General features: G+C 40.2%; 4 protein-coding genes across 4 annotated transcripts in view; 3 read left to right on the top strand and 1 right to left on the bottom strand.

Annotated features, from left to right (window-relative positions):
- The first annotated feature begins 1,188 nt into the window (after positions 1-1,188).
- Positions 1,189-8,506, top strand: LOC134203973 (uncharacterized). Its single transcript, XM_062678838.1, has 5 exons — positions 1,189-1,342; positions 1,414-1,615; positions 1,695-1,943; positions 2,005-2,352; positions 8,036-8,506. Exons 2-5 carry the CDS (start codon positions 1,432-1,434, stop codon positions 8,074-8,076), a joined length of 822 nt encoding a protein of 273 aa, XP_062534822.1. The 5' UTR covers positions 1,189-1,342; positions 1,414-1,431; the 3' UTR covers positions 8,077-8,506.
- On the top strand, positions 2,932-4,000 carry LOC134204063 (uncharacterized). The gene is made up of 4 exons (XM_062678921.1): positions 2,932-3,161; positions 3,228-3,319; positions 3,382-3,452; positions 3,504-4,000. Exons 1-4 carry the CDS (start codon positions 2,983-2,985, stop codon positions 3,804-3,806), a joined length of 645 nt encoding a protein of 214 aa, XP_062534905.1. The 5' UTR covers positions 2,932-2,982; the 3' UTR covers positions 3,807-4,000.
- A 979-nt stretch (positions 8,507-9,485) lies between the features above and the next one.
- LOC134203882 (uncharacterized) lies at positions 9,486-10,889 on the bottom strand. Its single transcript, XM_062678749.1, has 3 exons — positions 10,797-10,889; positions 10,357-10,678; positions 9,486-10,297 (listed from the first exon to the last, which is right to left on the bottom strand). Exons 1-3 carry the CDS (start codon positions 10,807-10,809, stop codon positions 10,084-10,086), a joined length of 549 nt encoding a protein of 182 aa, XP_062534733.1. The 5' UTR covers positions 10,810-10,889; the 3' UTR covers positions 9,486-10,083.
- Positions 10,890-11,306: 417 nt separating this feature from the next.
- LOC134203989 (4-hydroxybenzoate polyprenyltransferase, mitochondrial) overlaps positions 11,307-18,373 on the top strand; it is a 30,323-nt gene continuing 23,256 nt past the window's right edge. Inside the window, exons 1-2 of the mRNA XM_062678824.1 lie at positions 11,307-11,424; positions 11,490-12,657. Coding sequence (XP_062534808.1) covers positions 11,584-12,657 — 1,074 coding nt within the window. The 5' untranslated portion in view covers positions 11,307-11,424; positions 11,490-11,583. The remainder of the gene's footprint in view (positions 11,425-11,489; positions 12,658-18,373) is intronic.

Here is an 18,373-nt window from a genome sequence, read left to right as displayed (position 1 = left end):
ATGCAACGCCGATTATTTATCCAAAATAGCTAATGTTAGAAATTTGGACATATTATGTATCTTAAACTGGGTGGTGCGGATAGAATCGATTTGGTTGTCAAGCTGAAGCCAAAATTTTCTATTGTGCCGGAGCCAAACATTGAAGATTGTGGTTATGTTCGTTTCTGATCTAATATTGAGAAGTATTGTTATTATTTTGGGAAAAAATAAAAATAAACTTTGTTTGAGTTTTGTATTCTTTGTAACAAATATTCTCACATTATATTGCGCTTTTTGCACTTTATAAGAGTTTTGCGAGATTTTTTTTCTCACAGTCATCTTTTTCTCACACTCAATACACTCAAAAAAGTTTGATTTTCCGTGTATAATATTTGTGTGTGAGTGCTCAATCTGAAAACAAACAGACGTCAAATCATGGCGGGAATCGATTTAGTGTATACGCTCACATGTGACTCACGAGTAATGGGTTATAATTGGGTAAATTTCAGTAACAAAAATCGATCAACCCGAAATGAGAGTGAGTGTGAGAAAAAGAAGCGGGGAAATCACAATCTACACATAACTCTTCAAATTGGTGAAATCGGTAATATTTCGAGTGGAAAATTAGTGGGAATGCAACTAAAAAGCACTCGTTACGAAATTTCACGAGATTCATCAGCTGATTGGAGCATGAATGTATGTAAACAATCGTAAAGTCATGTATAGTCTAGCGCATTTGTGCGCTCTCATGCAGCGTGGAAAGAGAAATTCGAAGAGCGGGAAATGTTTGACAGCCAAGTAACTGCAAAATAATTTTGTTTATGGGAGTGATTTCAAAATATCCCTCTGCTCGCTTGAGCGCAGAAAAGCGGCTCTATCCGCAGTACCCAGATCTTAAAGGCATGGTCAAGTCAAGTCCTACGTCCACTTAGCGGTTATGTCACAGACATTACCCACTGTTCGTTTTTAATTTTGGATTTTCATTTCCATTACGAGGAATTTCCTTAGGAGTTTCAGGAGGTTTTCTCTTGATATTTTGTTTGGAATTTCATAGGAATTTTTCATTAAAAATCAGAGGAATTCCCTTGAAAATTCAGAATAATTATACAACAAAACTCAAGTTAATTTTCATGGTAAATTCAGAGAAAATTTTACATGGATTTTTTCTCGGAAATAGGCTAATTTAGTAGGAATCACAACGAGATGGCGCTGAGAGTAAAAAAGTGATATCGATTCTGACCAGCTGTCAAACGTATACAAATTCAATTTTCGGATATTTAATTAAGTTTTTATCTAATTGTTAAGTGGAATTTAATAATACCAGTACTATTTTAGAATAATAAAAGTTATTTCCTAAGCAAAGGTAAGCGAATTTGCGTGATTCTGATAATAATTGTCTAGAAAATCTATAATGTTTACATTTTTGAACATCAGCAGGAAACTCGGCTGAAAATGCATTATGAACGAGAGGAGTTTTGTGTCGTCAAGACCTGTATGAAAAAAAATTGCCAGCTGTTCCCTGTTCCACATAAAGGCAGTAGTGTTTTCAAACATTGGAGCCGATTTGTCCATCTAAGTGGGTATCCTGGGCACCGGATTTGTGATGCTCATTTTACGCCAAGTGATTTTCTCTCTGGTAATTATAGATAAATATGACGAAGAACGGATTCTTCGTATCGAAACATTGTGAATAACAAGTGGTCTTTATATTACAGTCAAACAGATAAAGTTGAAGATTACCTCAGTTCCATCGATTTTGCCAAAACGAGAAGAAAAAGTATCAGCTAAAACCGGATGCTGTGTTGTTGGGTGCAGAACCCGAAAAACGGCAAAGCTTCTGAAATTTCCAGCAGCACTTTGTGCAAGGCGTAAACGCTGGAACTCAGTGCTCGGACTTCCGATCGATGATACAACCCGTCTCAAAATATGTCGCCAACATTTCACGTCTTCAGATTTTATTCAAAGTAAGTATTTACCTATTAGTAGCCGGTGTGAATCGTATACTTAGCAAAGAACATTTTTCAGCAACTAGGCGGTATTTGAAGCCGAGTGCAGTTCCGACTCGAGGTGTTACGCTTCTAACTAAGAGAAAGCTGATAGTGTACTCGAAGGATTCAACAGATAGTGATGTCGACGACCAACCGGTGCCAGAGCATGGATATTGTGTGCCATACAATCTACCTCGAAGTAGAGCTATTTGTTTTGTTCCGAGGTGCACAGCTCGAGCAGGGAATGGTATTAAGCTGCACAAATTTCCTCTACGCAACCGTGAAGCTTTGAATAAATGGATTGGTGCAATAAAAAGCAAGAAAAGGCCTACCAAGTATTCCGCAGTTTGCAGCAGGCACTTTAAAGCTCATGATTACCTGGCAGGTATGTACGATACCTTCACACTGGAGGACCTAAATTTACATTCAGGGAAAGGACTACTATAAGACTGGAAGCATTCCGCTTTTTATACTCAATTAAGTTGAAGGGGACTAGTGAAGCTGTATTTTTCTCGTAATCTGTACGTTAAACCTAACTTCGCTAGTGGTGCGATAGTCTAATTAGGGCTTAATTAGACTAGTGCACTACTAGCGAGATTAAATTAACTTACTTTAACTTATCAACTTGACTAGCAATATTTTATCACAGAATAAGTTTTCGTCGCTATGAGGCGGAAATCTCTAGCAAACCCCTGCCTGTAGAATTTGCTTCAGAGGAAAATCAATGAATTGAATTGACTTGAATGGCCACACAGAATGGACAATTTTTTGTGTACGAAACGTTTCTATTCTTGATGACCCTAAGAGTTTTCATGTATAGTGAATCAAACGTTTATTTTAAATTAAATAAATAACCTAGTAATTAAGTATAAGAATATGGCTTTTTAAATCGAGAGATTCCAACATTTCTATATGTATGCTTCAAAGCCTACAAGCCTACATGCTTTTTTTTATTTGTAGTCCTGGGTTCATATGCGTCCATTGCTTTTGTTAATTTCGAACAGTTCCTCTTAGCATGTGCTACGATTCGAGGGGGGCGTCACTTTGCGATTGCACACTTAATCGCTGCGAAATCTTATTTAATTCTGGTCGAAAAGTCATCGCCTTCATTATCGCACTAATATTATTAATCGCGATATTAATCGCAAAATCGCGACCCATCGCACCTTATCGCTACTGGTTTTTGCTCGAATCGTAAGTAGCAATTTAGCAGCCATGCCAATCACATTCGAGCTGTTTTTTTCCCGTTTCTGTCAACAGAGTAAAAACGTCACAAGGCAAATTAGCATGGGAAATGGTAACCGACAGATCTGCTTCAAATACAAAATACTACGGGCGGTGTTTCTTTCAATGTAAGTTTCCAAATACATTTACCGTATAGTGAATCTGATGATAATCCGTCTCTGACCTCCAGGGATCACTAACATTATTGGACCCGAGATTGGACCGCATAAAAAAAATAGCTCGTCCAGAAAAGAAGTAAAAGTGAGAAAAATTATTATTCCGAAAAAATAGTGGTTTCCAAGGTGGTTTCAGTGTCGGTATGTTTCAATAGGAAAGGCTGGAATTGCCAATGACCAGAGCCACACGACCTCGTCCTCCACGGCGTTCATCAGTATGAAGCGACGGATTGTAGATGCCGCCAGGGACCAGATCGCCATGAATCAACCTAACATCATCTTCGATTTCAAGCTTCTGAACGGTATCAAGTACAACAAAACAGCTATCCAGGCCGACATGAAGCACTTGGTCGAGGGCAAGCCAAATATTCGGGTCGCGTCAGCCCATCAAGTATGCCGGTTTAATGTCCGGCTCAAACATTCTGCGTATCATCAATGAATTGACAGTCACTGCCGTTCCTATACGGTCTGGAGTCTGAGCAAGATTACTGTAGCTTCGATGATGCTATCCTGTCTGTCGATGATGGTATCTTTGAGTTCAGGACCGATTTGTGAATTGCCTCACCCAGAAATACAAGCATAAAAAGCTGAGAATAAAAAGGATCTGTCGACGCGCTGTGTCGTCTCCACAAGCATAGTTGTCCCATGTTTTTTTACGATGCCATTCCCCAGACAAGTTATTTCTCAATCAGACATCATGGCTAGGCTTGCCAGCAATCCTTTCTAATTCGCAAATATATTGATGGATTCTTTTGTTGGCCAACAGGGCAGCAAGAAGGCTATCAACTAAACACGACATGAGACGGCAGATACTCTATGTCGAAGAATAGCCAAAGATAACCAGTTGGTCAGCGGTCGCAAAACCTTGTCAAAACTAGGTAACGATTTGACTTGCAATTTGAAGACCGTTCACAAATTGCGTAACGTATTTTTGTGTAGATTTAACCCTCCTCTCTCCCCCTCGTAACGCATTCTATATGGATGATAACGCTTGGTTTGACCCCCTCCCTCCCTCAACGACGTTACGTAATATGTGAACCTCCCTTATTTGCATTCGATGAATTACTCAATAAAATATGCATTTAATTGAATTTATTTTGTTGTCCGTACTTTACAATTCTTCAGAATACAAACATCTTTGAATCTAGTTCGACTAATTGAAAGTTATTAGTTAAATCATTTCAACTAAAAATAGGTTTCCTCACCCCTATCAATTATTTGAATTAAATTTTGCTTCAGGGTTGTTTTATATAACCTTATAGAGAAGAGCTTCCTTAGCCTAGCAGTAGAATGCGCGGCTACAAAGTAAGACTACGGATAAATGGCTGAGTTCCCGGGCCGGTCTAGGAATGATAATGATTATTTCAGTACAGGATGCACGTACGTTGCATATGGATAAATGATTATACATAGTTGAGTTTTCTTTCTTATTTTTCTTCAAAGTAGTACTTTCTTATTTTAATTAAATTAGATTATAAGATATACTTTTTCAAATTTAAATCATTTTTTGGATTTAATCGAATATTGTTTCCTGCTCATCGTATTACACACCATCGCTACGCCACCTCATCGGCGCTTCCGTTTGGACCAGTACGATGTTCTTTCGTTAATACTTCATAGCCCTAGTATATCCCAGATAATCACGCTGAAACGAAAGTGTTCAATTAGCGCCCATACGGATCTAATGGCCATCGTTTCCTAAGACTGCGGTACTGAGGAATTGCTGTAAAGGGCTAACAGGAAGGCGATACAACAACCTTTTTCTACTTCTTATTATTATTATTGGCATTACATCCCCCACTGGGACATTGCCGCCTCGCAGCTTAGTGTTCATTCAGCACTTCCACAGTTATTAACTGCGAGGTTTCTAAGCCAAGTTACCATTTTTGCATTCGTATATCATAAGGCTAACACGATGATACTTTTATGCCCAGGAAAGTCGAGACAATTTCCAAGCCGAAAATTGGCATCGGGAATCGAACCCAGCCAGAGGGCGATACAACAACCACTAACAATCTTTTCAAAGAGAAATTAGTGTACGAGAAAGGCAAAAATGTCAGCTTTTACCAATTTATAAATAGAGCAAAAAAGAACTTATATTTGATGTCATACGCATTTAACGGAATATTCATTTTACCATTTCAAACAAAAGAAAAAAGGATTTTGCTTGGAATCCATAATTCATCTTGAAATACACAATAGATTTCACTCGAATCCCCGAAGGGTTTTCTCAATTTCGATCGGAGACTCCAAAATATGTCGTTAAGAATCCCTAAGGAAGTTTGTATATGTTGACCGAATCTGAAAGAAAATTAGGGATGAACAGTAAACTCTTTTGAATATATATAAAAAAAAAACTTACCAGCGATATTATGGACTCTTCCTTCCCCATCAAAAGCTGTAACACTTGATGGTGATCTGACAGTCATGAGAAGATGAGATGCACAGCAAGCCTCTGTAGACTGCGTCGTTATTGACGAACAATTATTTCACAAATTCCATGGAAGTTCTTAAGTCAAATGAATTTTCAAGATACGAGATAGCTTACAGCTACCAAGCACTTATTAAGTAAAAAAGCTTGACATAGTTGATCAGTCGAATCGCAACAGATTGTCCTATTTAACATTTACCTTCATCTTCGCATTTTACATCGTCCCGTAATTGCTCGTGGGTCTTGGTGAGCTTGCAATGATCATTTCGGGAATGAACTTTCGACATATGTCGAAGCATCCGAATCCGAATTTCTTTATCGTCTGCTATTAGAGTGAGTGTTGGATGCGCTTTCGCAAACACTGCAAATGGGTAAAGAAGATGCGACTGAGCCTAGTGCGGAAGGAGTTGGGTGCTGCTGCTTATGCACTGGATAAGATTTTAAAAGAGTCTTACTTTGCAGCAGATGAATATGGCGATGCGGGACTGGATGAGGTTATTACTGGTTGAGAGGATAGACCAGCTTCAGATCAGGCATTAACAAATAGGCCCGGCACACCTTGCTTAGATGTCGCCGGCACACGTTGCATAGATGCCACAGATGACTTCCGAAAGTGTTTATCGGATTTACCGTAGATATCAGCCAAGTGGCTAACGGAACGCAGCAGAGAACACACCTAAAGACCCGGAACTCAGTAAACACGAGAGAAATGTTCACTGACAAGCGAAACTGTTATTAATAAAACTGATCGAATATCTGACAACGAGAAATGTCATATCATTTTTGACGGTTCTTGTTGTAAAATTTTTCGAGCAGTTGCATACTGTCACCGCGTTTATCGCATCGTTATCGCGCTTTCATCGCGAGTGATCGCGTTAATCGCACGTAAAACGTTTCATCGCAAGAAAAAATCATTCCAATCGCGAAAATCTTTATGTTAAAGAAGCTTCATCTAGGGCTCATCGTGGGAGTGGCGCACCCCTCGCTACGATTACATGTTCAAGTATTCAAATAAGGTTATGCTCAAACATTACGTAAAAGCACAAATTACATTTTAACAGTTTATCTTAAGCGGATCGCTCTGAGGCTTAATATTTACGGTTTTTTTAGTTAAAACGAGTTGTTGGCATTTGTTCGGGTATATGGAACATTAACAGAACAATATGGAACATTAACAGATCTGTATTCACGAACCCACCACTGATAAATTAAAAGCGCAATATTTGATCAAACACAAACTTTTTCTTCTTAATTTTATTTACACTATATTAAAATATAATTATCTACATTTCAGGAGGAAAACGACTCAAGCCGAATACGATTCCATCTTTATATCTACCTTCAACTGATTTGTTGTTGCTACCAAATCCATACAAGTTAAACTTTCCTTCATCAAAACTTCGGTCATCCAATTCAAATATAATGATTGACAATCATTCATCAGGATCGTCCCCATCGCATAGTACTAGAAGTTCAAAAGAAAACCTAGCTACTGATTTAGCGTTTTGTGAACTTTCTGATAAGTTATCCGAAATTGAAGAACGTAAACCCAATCCTGATGAGATCAACCAAAATTCAACGTTTGCTCGCTCGATTGATGGAGAGCACGTTATAGCACCCAGCGTAAACACAAAAACAGAAAGCTTCATCAAAAGTTGCACAACCCGAATTGATAATGATGCATCCATCAAACTGGTTGGAATAACCTCAACGTTCAACAGCGAAACATTTAAAACTGAACGTAAGTTTTCACTGACAAGCCTTATCAAGTCCGATAGAGATGCAATAATATGGACTGGCGTTGCATCCCTGGAACAACTTGACTCTATATGTATTTCAGTCAGAATAGTGGAGGACCAGCTTTACAAAGAACAGCACAGACTATCTGCAATAGATAGAGTGATTTTAACTTTGGCAAAATTAAAGCAAAATATATCTTTTGCGGCTATTTCAACGCTTTTTGGCATATCTCCTGCTACTGTATCGCAATACTTCAACCACACCATACAGGTGAGCTGTTTATGTATTACTCCTCAAACGCATATGAAAGAACCGGCAAAGGTAACGGCAGGATTTGACAGAAAATAATTGGGGTAACTATCAAATCCTGCCGTTGTCATCGCCAACTCGTTCCAAGAACTTTTTATTATACTACATATGTGAAAAACAGCTCTTTTAAAAGGCTCTAGAAGGAATCATAACTAAATGGAATAATATGGATTTCTCAATTGTTACAGGTTCTCGCAGTGGTTCTGCAGAAATTCGTATATTGGCCTGATCGAGAAGAGATAAGAAACAACTTACCACTGTGTTTCAGAGGAAAATACGAAAGTGTTAGATGTATTCTTGATTGTACTGAAGTTCCTGTGGCCACGATGAAGTGCATCAATTGTTGCATAGCATGCTACTCGAATTATAAAGGCATGAGGACAGTCAAGTTCCTAATAGGAATTACGCCAGCTGGTTTAATCAGTTTCGTGAGTAAAGCTTACAGTGGAAAAGCATCTGATAAACAGATTTTCAACGACGAAAATGTATTGAGCCTTCTGGACCCATTCACTGACGAATTGATGGTTGACAAAGGTTTCAACATTCAGCAAGAATGTTTTAATCACGGAATACGATTGCACATTCCTCCTTTCTTGCGAACGGCTCAACATAGTAAATCCGATGCTATACTAAATGAAAGTATTGCAAAATCTAGGATTCATGTTGAGAGAGCTATACAACGGATGAAACTTTTCGGAATACTCCAATCGGCGATCGATGCCTCAGTCCTAGGATCTATTGACGCAATAGTAAAGTTTAAATGCGCAATTGTGAACTTATCGGCACGAATTATGAAAGATATCAGATTTCAAGATTGCTTTAATAAAGATATGAATGTATTTGTAGCATAGGCGTAGGATTGCCAATCCGGAGATGGCGAGTTCAATTGTCGGTCCAGTCTTAGACGTTTTCGGGTTGGAAACTTTCTCGACTCCTTGGGCATTGTACTTGCCACACAAGATAAATACATACTTATGCAATGGCGGGTATAGAAAACCATTCTCGATTAATTTTTCAAAAGGACCTAAGTAACATTTTTCATGAATTAGGGTAGAGGATGTATTTTGGACCACTTACTTTGAGTACTGCAATCAAAAGCTTCCATATTGGTCTGTTGATTGCAATATTCAAATTAATTCATGGAAAACATGTAAGTTAGGTCCTTTTGAAAAGTTAAGCGAGCATTCAATTAATAACTGAGGAAATGCTAATAGAATACAAACTTGAAAAGCAGGCAAAGTTCCATTTGGAATGTAGAGCAATTGAAGAAGAAATTTTCTTATATTTATTTGAAAGCTTGAATTACATTAATTCATTTCCATGTTTCTTACATATTTCAGGTAGCAGGTGTTGAAAATAAACTTGTTTTAATGAACTAATTAGACTTCTAACGTATTCTTCATTGAACTGAATTTCCAAAACAATGAAATCATTCTCGTACTTCGAATAAACGATAAAATCACAAGTAACACAACCTAATACATACATACTTAACTGAATTTGCGCGTAGTACTTATGATTCTTATTTAATTCAAAACCTGACTCTCGCTTCTTAATATACAACTTAGTTGCTTTACAATTTTCTAACATCCACTCCAAACCATGTTCTTTACCAGACATTGGGCATTTAATCTCAATTAAAATATTACAGCCAGTATCGACGCCATCTGGACTTACGCCAATCCATGGTTCTTTCACACAAACTACAAATCCACATTTTTTCACTAATGGATTTCGTTTTATTCTGTAGCATTCGAGTGCTGATTCCTCTGTTTCCCTTCCATAATCTAAAGCTTTTGATCGGATCAGCTTCGGGTTCAGATAAAGATTTGTCTTCCTTGGCCAATCTGCATTCTTATTACGGGTGTATGTAAAAAGGTCGTAACAAGAGCTTGCAGTGATTCTTATTGAGCGATGTAAATACCAAGCATCATTACGCTGTTCTTTAGTTTCTTCGGCAATATCCAATATCGACTGCACATTTTTAAGAACATTGGTCTCATAAAATTGCTTGTAATTTTCCTCCAGCAGCCATTCAATATTGCAGATTTGTTGGACATCAAGTATCATGCCGTACAACTCATTGCGTGATACATACTCGCCGTAATTCATTTGCGACAGAGGACCAGCTATGGGCAGTGGTGCACTCAATTCTCTCCCATCGATGTGTTTCTGGATCGCTGAATTCGGAGATGCTATATATAAAAAAAAATCATGTTATGGAAGTTCAACTTCATTACTTCACTAGTTTATTACCTTTCAAAATTCGGTCGAAGGCCTGCTGCAGGAGCTCTTGCTTATTTGATGTATCAACCGGAGTAACGACTGGGTGCTGTCGAATACAACACAGTTGCATCAGTGGTTTTGCGCGCCATTGGATGATTTCAGCTCTACTTCTACCCCAAGCTTGTCGGGAATCCGTGCACGTCATAAATTCAACCGATCTGAATCTGAAATCATCAGATTTTAAAACCTTAGAAAAAAAATTATCGATCATGCCAATACTTACTGGCACAGGTGCAGAAGACAAGCAATAATGTGCTTGCATCGGGATGTTCCAGCCTTGCAGGAACAGCACAGTGACCATTTGCGGTAGTCTGAACCGATCTTCAAACGTAGCTCATGCGGAACATCTGCTGGGTGAGAGCTCTGTAGCACATATGCCGTCAACTCCAGATAATCCTGCAATTTTTTTGTGTAGCCTATGCAAACGATGTGTCCAGAATCGAATACATTTTGGCCTTCTCGCAAAGGTCTCACGGAATCCCCAACATAGTCAAAAACCTGGCCAAGTGAAATCGTGACCTTTACAATATTTGTATGCCCAGCATCTAAAACAAAACAAATAACCTCAATGTTGCCGTACGTGATATATACACTGTAATTCTTATTTTAGGAATGCTGACCGATTTTAAATGATCTGCGAAACGAAAAGAAATGTTTTATTACCTTGTTGTTCCATGATAACCGTCAAAATAATGATATATATCAGAAAACTTTAAAAAATTATTTCTCCGCGCTTCAAGGAGCAGCCAATGTTTTGATTACTATCACTTTTTTGACAGTTCAAAAGTTCACTCGTAGATGGCACTCATGTTGCATTAGTTTGAAATAAATTTGCCTATAGAAGGTATCTGGAAACTCAATGTTTTTTTTTGGAAATTCAGATGAATTTCCCTTTCAAGTTATTGGAAATGTGCTTTTAAAATTCAGTCGATTTGCCTTTTTCCAATTGGACATTCAAGAAATTTTACTTCAAAATTCCAGGGATTTAGGATGAACAGTGGAATTGCAACTCTGTATTTTTTATCCGGGCGCTTATTCTCCGTGTTGAAAGCACTCTAGAAATGAAAAAAAAAACTCTATTTGGCATCCCTGCAGAATCTCACCGGATCTCATGAGATCTCGAAAACGACCAAAACAGAGAAACCGATAAACGAAATGAACAAAGAGAGGCGCCGCAGTTGTCAACAATGTCATAATATCGCGATGTTCGACATCAGAATCTTGCTGCAATCCCTCATGTGAGTTGTGACAAGAGGGAACGAATTTAGTTTTAACGAGTTAAGTAATCGCGGTCCGCATCCTATTTCTCCCGTGTAAGAATTTTTCTATAAATCCAATTATTTGATAAATTTACAGTGCCAGTGCGTGATTTAGTGTGTTTCTTCGTGGCGCGGAAGGTGAACTTTTACGGGATGAAGTAGTGCCCTCAATCCAAACAATCGGGAGGACTATGCTGCTGCGAACATTGGCCGGCAGCTCGGGCAGATGGACGACACGTTTCGGGCTCCTGGCGCGGGTGGGCGGCGGATATCACATCCGTCATGGATTGCTTGCATTGCCCCATCTATCGACAGCTGCTAGTGCCAGTACGATATTACAAAGCAGTGAAAAAATACGCTGGAATGCGAATAGCACCGGTTGGAGGGAAACGGGGAATAGGCGCGGGCCCGAGTACAACTTGCGCAATTGCAGAAGAGCGAATTTGGAGCTAATTTTAAGGGATTATAGTAGCAACACTAGTAATAAGAAGCTAGAACCAAAGGCTTTACTGCAGAACATAGTTCAAAGTCCTTACGCACGGTTGATGCGAGTTGACCGACCGATCGGGTCGTGGTTGCTTTTTTGGCCTTGCGGATGGAGTATTGCGCTGAGCGCACCGGCCGGATGCTGGCCCGACTTGTGGATGCTGACTCTGTTCGGTGCGGGAGCGTTCATCATGAGGGGAGCAGGCTGCACGATAAACGACATGTGGGATCGGGACATTGATGGCAAAGTTGCCCGAACCAAGAGTAGACCCCTGGTTGCCGGAGATCTAAGTTTGGCTGATGCTTGGTTTTTCCTGGGAGCTCAGCTCGGCGTAGGGTTGCTGATTCTGTTGGAAATGAACTGGTATTCGATTATGCTGGGGGCAAGTTCGTTGGGACTAGTCATCATCTATCCGCTGATGAAACGGGTAACGCATTGGCCTCAGCTGGTTCTGGGAATGACGTTCAACTGGGGGGCCCTGCTAGGCTGGAGTGCCACCCAGGGATCGGTGTTGTGGTCTGCTTGCCTGCCGCTGTATCTGGCCGGCGTGTGCTGGACTATTGTGTACGATACGATCTACGCCCACCAGGATAAGGTGGACGATGCACTGCTGGGGATCAAATCGACGGCAATTCGGTTCGGGGATAACACCAAACTGTGGCTGAGCGGATTCACGACCGCCATGATCAGCGGTTTAATAACCTCAGGAGTGGTGTGTGAGCAGACGTGGCCGTACTATTCGGCGGTTGGGGTGATTTCGGCCCACTTGGCGCATCAGGTGAGTGAAAAGCGTGTTAAGTGATTTTAACATTTACCCAATATAAAGCAAGCATTTTTGATTGTTTTATAGTCGCAGTTCTTACCATCGCTATGAAAGTTCAATTCATCCAACAATATTTCTACATATCATACGAGCAAAAAAAAGGACGTTAACTCTATTTTATCCCTATGGGTATGATTTAGCATGCCATATCTCATTCTTATCTAGTCAAAACAATTCCGATAGTCAGTTTATAACGGTTCGTCTTGATGATTTTATTTCGCTGTTATTGATGGCGCAGAAGTAGTAAAATTCAATTGCGGTTAGGGAGTGTATGCTTCATTTCGAGCGAGACAAATAGTGCTTTAATTACACTGGACGACAAACTTGTTTTTTGCCTTCGCTATCCTCATGTGTTGCATTCGTAGTTTTGGACCTCTAAAATCGACCAGTTACCGGCGTTATGCTACGTTTAGACAAGGCGAGTGAATTGAGTAAGTCGCTTGATTCGAACGCGAATTGAACTTGTAAACAACTTAATTCAATTAACTTGAACGAAAAGAAAGTTGAACATGTTCATCTTTTGGCAAGCCAATTGAATTCAACTGAGTTGTTCAATTCACTTGCCCTGTCAAAACCTAGCTGTTAAACTTTTTCGTAGCCTGAGCGTAGCGCGGCTCGACTGAAATTATATTTAAGATTAATCGGATGTACAATCATATTAATTCTTGTTATACTTGTTATACTCGACGTATCCCCGGGCCGTGGCCAATCTACGTTGTATAACACTAGGCAATACGTTTACACTGCTGGCTTAAATTTTCAACGTGCCGTTTACTATATTGAACTCATGAAATCAATGTGAACTCGACTCGTGGAAAACTCATTCCAGGTTATCCGAGGCTTGTGATAGACCCTTTATCACAACGGACCTTTCCATCCACTGACTGGTAGGCTCGAGCGTCCCGTCCTCTGCTTCAGACCCATAAGGGTAGTCCAGTTTCAGGGTATTAAAGTTCAGTTTCAGGGTATTAAACTTGTAAGAGAATAGAGGATAGAGGAGGAGAGTGTGGAGCGGCTTATTGTCCGCTTCCGGTTCTAGCGACTGCTATGGAACCTATTATTAGAGTTGTTTGTCGAGATAGAAATGGTTGTGATTATACACATGATAGATATTATGATAGTTTGAAATCGCTTCGATAGAGTTCGAAATAGTTAAGAAACCTTCCAGATGTTTTATATGTTTGAAGGGAAATGATTGAAATCCGTTTGCCGAAGTAGCTGTGTAGATTGATTTGAATAGAAAGTGGATCAGGCGGGAGAGAGGGTAATGGGTCCAGATTTCCATCCTCCTGTCTGTAGGGCCGACGCTGTATCCATTCGATCGCCAACCTATTCTTCCTGGCGGTCTGTTGGTTTCGCTTCTCTGTTTGCCCCTCGATCGTTAGTCCGTTGCTTGTCTTTGCTTCTTTTCGTTCGTTCCTCGTTCGCTTCTGTCTGTCGGCCTTAACGTGCAATCCTTTTGGTTTTTTTTCTCTAGTCCTTCCTTTCAACTCGTTTCATCATTTTGCGGGTGTTTGAGTATGAAAATAGAAATAATAAAGATAAAGATAATGTAAATGAGATTGATGAGATTGGTTGATACACCCAATATTTTTTTTTACACGGTTGGTATTCTTTAATTTCCCGGTCAACCTGATTTTTCACAGCTTTTTAAATACCACCTGAATTTTCTTTGATTTTTTGTGAATTTTTTCATGGGGTTAACTCTTAGTTTCATCAACGCTGAAGCTCGTAATCAACTAAAACCCACCCGTGTAAAAAAAGAACTGGGTGTATAAAGTTATAAAGTATGTTCTTGTTCATTTCAAAAGCATACAACAAGTTTTATTTCGTGTTCGTTTATTTAAATGTGTCATAGTTTATCTTCTAGCTGTTTGAGACCATCTTATTTCCTCGTTCAGTCGCTGTCAGAGAATCCTGCAAAATCTGTCTCCTCATCTTGTTCAAATCCGTCAAACCAGGACTCGTGCGATGAGTCATTCATTGTTGGGATTTCAATTTGTGTGTTGTCATAATTTCCCTCGATAAGTAGTTCGTGTGGTACTTCCTCCTGACAAAGGGGAAGATTCCTTGTAGCAAATTCTCGAAATCGCTCTCTATTCTGCGCAAGTTCGCGTAACTCCTCAGAGGTTACTCCTGTGCATATCATATCCTGTTCAACACACTTCTCCCATGTGTAGCAGGGACGGCCGAGTTTCAATGGTCCGGGAATATTATATTCGGATGCTATTTTTAATATTTCGTTTTCGTCCATCCGTTGTAGGTGCGCCCAATAGAGCAATCGCGCCATCCTGAGCTTTCGGTTTATGGTGTGACCTTCTAAAGCCTGACTGATGTCAACTGATCCTATGTCTTCCTGGATTTGTTGTAGTGCTACTGGATCTTCGGCGCTGCGCCTCGAAGCTTGATAAAGACCAGAGACTATGAGCAGCTCCATTTCGCGCAGTTTGTCTCGGTTGCGCTTAGTCAGTGTTGATACTCGTAGACCGTAGAACACTATCGGGGAAATCACTGTGTGGTATAAGCGTTTGCTGGTGGCCCAGTTCATGCTATTTTCATTTACAAAGGTGAGCAATGAATGATATATCTTTATAGCTTTCTGCACTCGATCTGCTATAGTTTCTCGCCTATTCAGCGAGCTGGTAAGGTAAGCTCCTAGATACCGCAGTTTTTGCACAACATTGATCTCATACGGACCATAAGTGACTAGACGGGATGATGTGTTGTCTATTGGATCATGGGGGTCGCGAATGAGTACTTCCGTCTTTCTCACATTCAGTTCCAGTCCGAATTCGTGCAAACACGGCTTTAACAATGTTAGTAGGCGGGTGATTTGCGATGGGTCGGTTAGAATGGCCAGGATGTCATCGGCATATACTCTGAGGCATGGTAGACGAATTCGGCCTTCCTGCGCTAGAAACAATTCTGGCATTTGTTGTTGCAGACGTGAGAGTGCCTGATGTAGCAGGTGTACGAACAATTTTGGTGACAAAGGGCAGCCCTGTTTTATACCCTTTACTTTGTTGAATGTTGCTGTCCTCTGACCAAACCATTGCAGGGATGTCTGTTCCGTTAGGCATGTTGATATGATCCGGTTGATTAGATAGACTGGGACGCCTAGGTTTAGGAGTAGTTGCGGGACTTTGTGCAAGTTGACTGTGTCAAAAGCCTGCCGGATGTCTAATGATACGATGTAGGTGGTTCTGCCTTTCCTCCAGCGCTCATCGAGTATTTGCCTAACGATGAAAATCTGGTCTTCTGCTGATCTGTTAAGGTGGTAAGCATACTGATAGTTTGGAACATCTCCTAAATATGATTCCATTTTCTCTAGCAGGAATCGTGAGTACAATTTGTAGATTGTTTGGCACAGCGTTATCCGGCGATATTCATCTGGTCCTGTTGGCCGTTGTACCTTTGGGATTGGTATTTGAATGGTTTCTATCATACCCGGAGGGACGTTGTTATTTTCCCATATCATTCGTAGCAGTCCATGCATCTCCCTGAAGAGCTCTTCGCTGCCATAGCGGAGAAGTTCCGGGCGAATTCCGATTGTTCCTGCGGCTGTGCTGTTACGTAGAGTCAATACTAGTCTTTGTACATCCTGTAGTGTGGGTCCGGAACCGTCAGGTGGAGACTCTGGTTCTGGTAGTGTTGGTATTTCTTCTTCATTCGACCCTTGCATTAGCCTTTCTTCCCACGCACGAATTGATATGTATCTATGGCCCTTTCTGTTTGCTATACGGCGATGTTGTCGTAGATATCGATATGTCATGCGGAGACGATCTAGTGGGGGCTATTTTTCCAGATTTTCGAAAAATATGCGTATTTGTTTCTCCTGATGCTCCTGGTATGCCGGTTCTTTTTCTTTCAACTTTTTCTTCTTTTCTGCGTTATGCCGGTCACTCAGCAACTGCTTATGCCGTTTCTCGTAACGTTGCCCCCTTCTTGTCCTGTTCGGAGTGTTCGGTGAGCGTGGTGTCCTTAGTGTTGCCTTCGCTGCTCCTATCACGGTTTCGTTTATGCGTTCCAGCAGTTGGACAGGGTCTTGGGCATCCACTGGAATTTGTGATTGTAAGCGTGTCGTGATTTCCCGGTGATATTGCATTTTCGCCATCGGATCAGTGGTTAGCAGACCGACTTGTATGATCATGAATGATCAAGAATGAGCAGCCGATGATCTGAGAAGCCATTTGGTGCTTCTATGCAGCGGCAATTGGGTGGATGAAACCTGCGGATTATTGGCATCACGATGTGATCTATCTGAGAACAGCTTCCACCGCGTTTCCATGTGCATAGCACGCTTTTGTCAGGTCCAAATGAGCTGGAGAGTCGGTATTGATGAAGAAGAAGTAGCTCTTTCAAAGCTTCTCCATTTGAGTTTGTCCAAGGGTGGAAGAGTAATGGTCCTACACGCTTTCTGTCATCGGGAAGCAAATCTTTATATCCTACGTGGGCGTTGAAGTCTCCTAGAATTATGACATTGTCCCTCTGCCGTTCACTCAACCTGGTTAAGTAGTTGATTAGAACTCCTATCTCTGGGTCCGCTTGGGTGCTCGCCGAGCGTGCGTATATGGACAAGACTATAAGTTGTTCTCCAAACACAGTGATCTTTACTCCGCAGGTATTATTTCCAACTCGAAAAAACTTAAATTTGTTGCCGAAGTGTCCTCGATGTACCAGGATAGCGGTTCCACCTCCCATCCTGGGGGAGGTCTCCGATTGTCGATTTACATTGAACCATGCGTAGGCCGCTGTGGTCGGTGTATAGACGAATCCAAGTAAAAATAAGAAGAAGACACACGACGGTGTTAACTTTGACAGATCCTACAGCACAGCATAGGAAGATCATTTTAAAATGCTTATAATAAATTCTAGACAAATTGTAATTAAAATCTGATTGATGTACGATACGGAAAAAGTTCTGAATTACATATTTAGAAGCTTATCTCAATTTTTTGAATATTTTCCAAAAATGTATCTATCATACAGTTCGGAACTTTTTCCGTATCATACATCAATCAGATTTTAATTACAATTTGTCTAGAATTTATTATAAGCATTTTAAAATGATCTTCCTATGCTGTGCTGTAGGATCTGTCAAAGTTAACACCGTCGTGTGTCTTCTTCTTATTTTTACAGTATACCCCCGCTGATCCGACAAATGTATAGCCGGACTATCAAGGTTTATCTTGTTAATCCGACTGTCAAATCCATACAAATGAACCAAAACAAAATCACAGCACAAATTTGAAAACTGACAGCATAATGTGTTTGAATGGGTGTTGATACTTTTTAATCCGCAAAATTTGAACTAGCCAGATCCTGACCAACGAGTCGTCGGACTAGCGAGGTCCGGATAAGCGGGGATACTGTACTTGCAAACAAAAATCGGAAGCGATGAGTCGCTCGACTGACAACTGTTTTCCAGCGAATTTTCACAGTTTATCGATGAGATGTTTCCTTTTTTATAGTGTGCAAAATACACTAGATAATTTAAATTCCTTTTTATATGTTGGTTTCATACTAATGAATTACATCAAATCCTATTCTTCAAAATATAAGCTTATAAATACATGTGCTGTCACCTATAAAAATACATTTGTAATCAGTGGAAACTGTAGAAAAAAATTGCAAATTCGGAAATATATCGTCCGTTATCAACGCAACACAG

Source organism: Armigeres subalbatus, chromosome 1 (assembly GCF_024139115.2).
Source record: "Armigeres subalbatus isolate Guangzhou_Male chromosome 1, GZ_Asu_2, whole genome shotgun sequence".
Lineage (NCBI taxonomy): Eukaryota > Metazoa > Arthropoda > Insecta > Diptera > Culicidae > Armigeres > Armigeres subalbatus.
The sequence above is the reverse complement of the archived record's forward strand: the minus strand, read 5'-3'. Positions and strand labels throughout refer to the sequence as shown.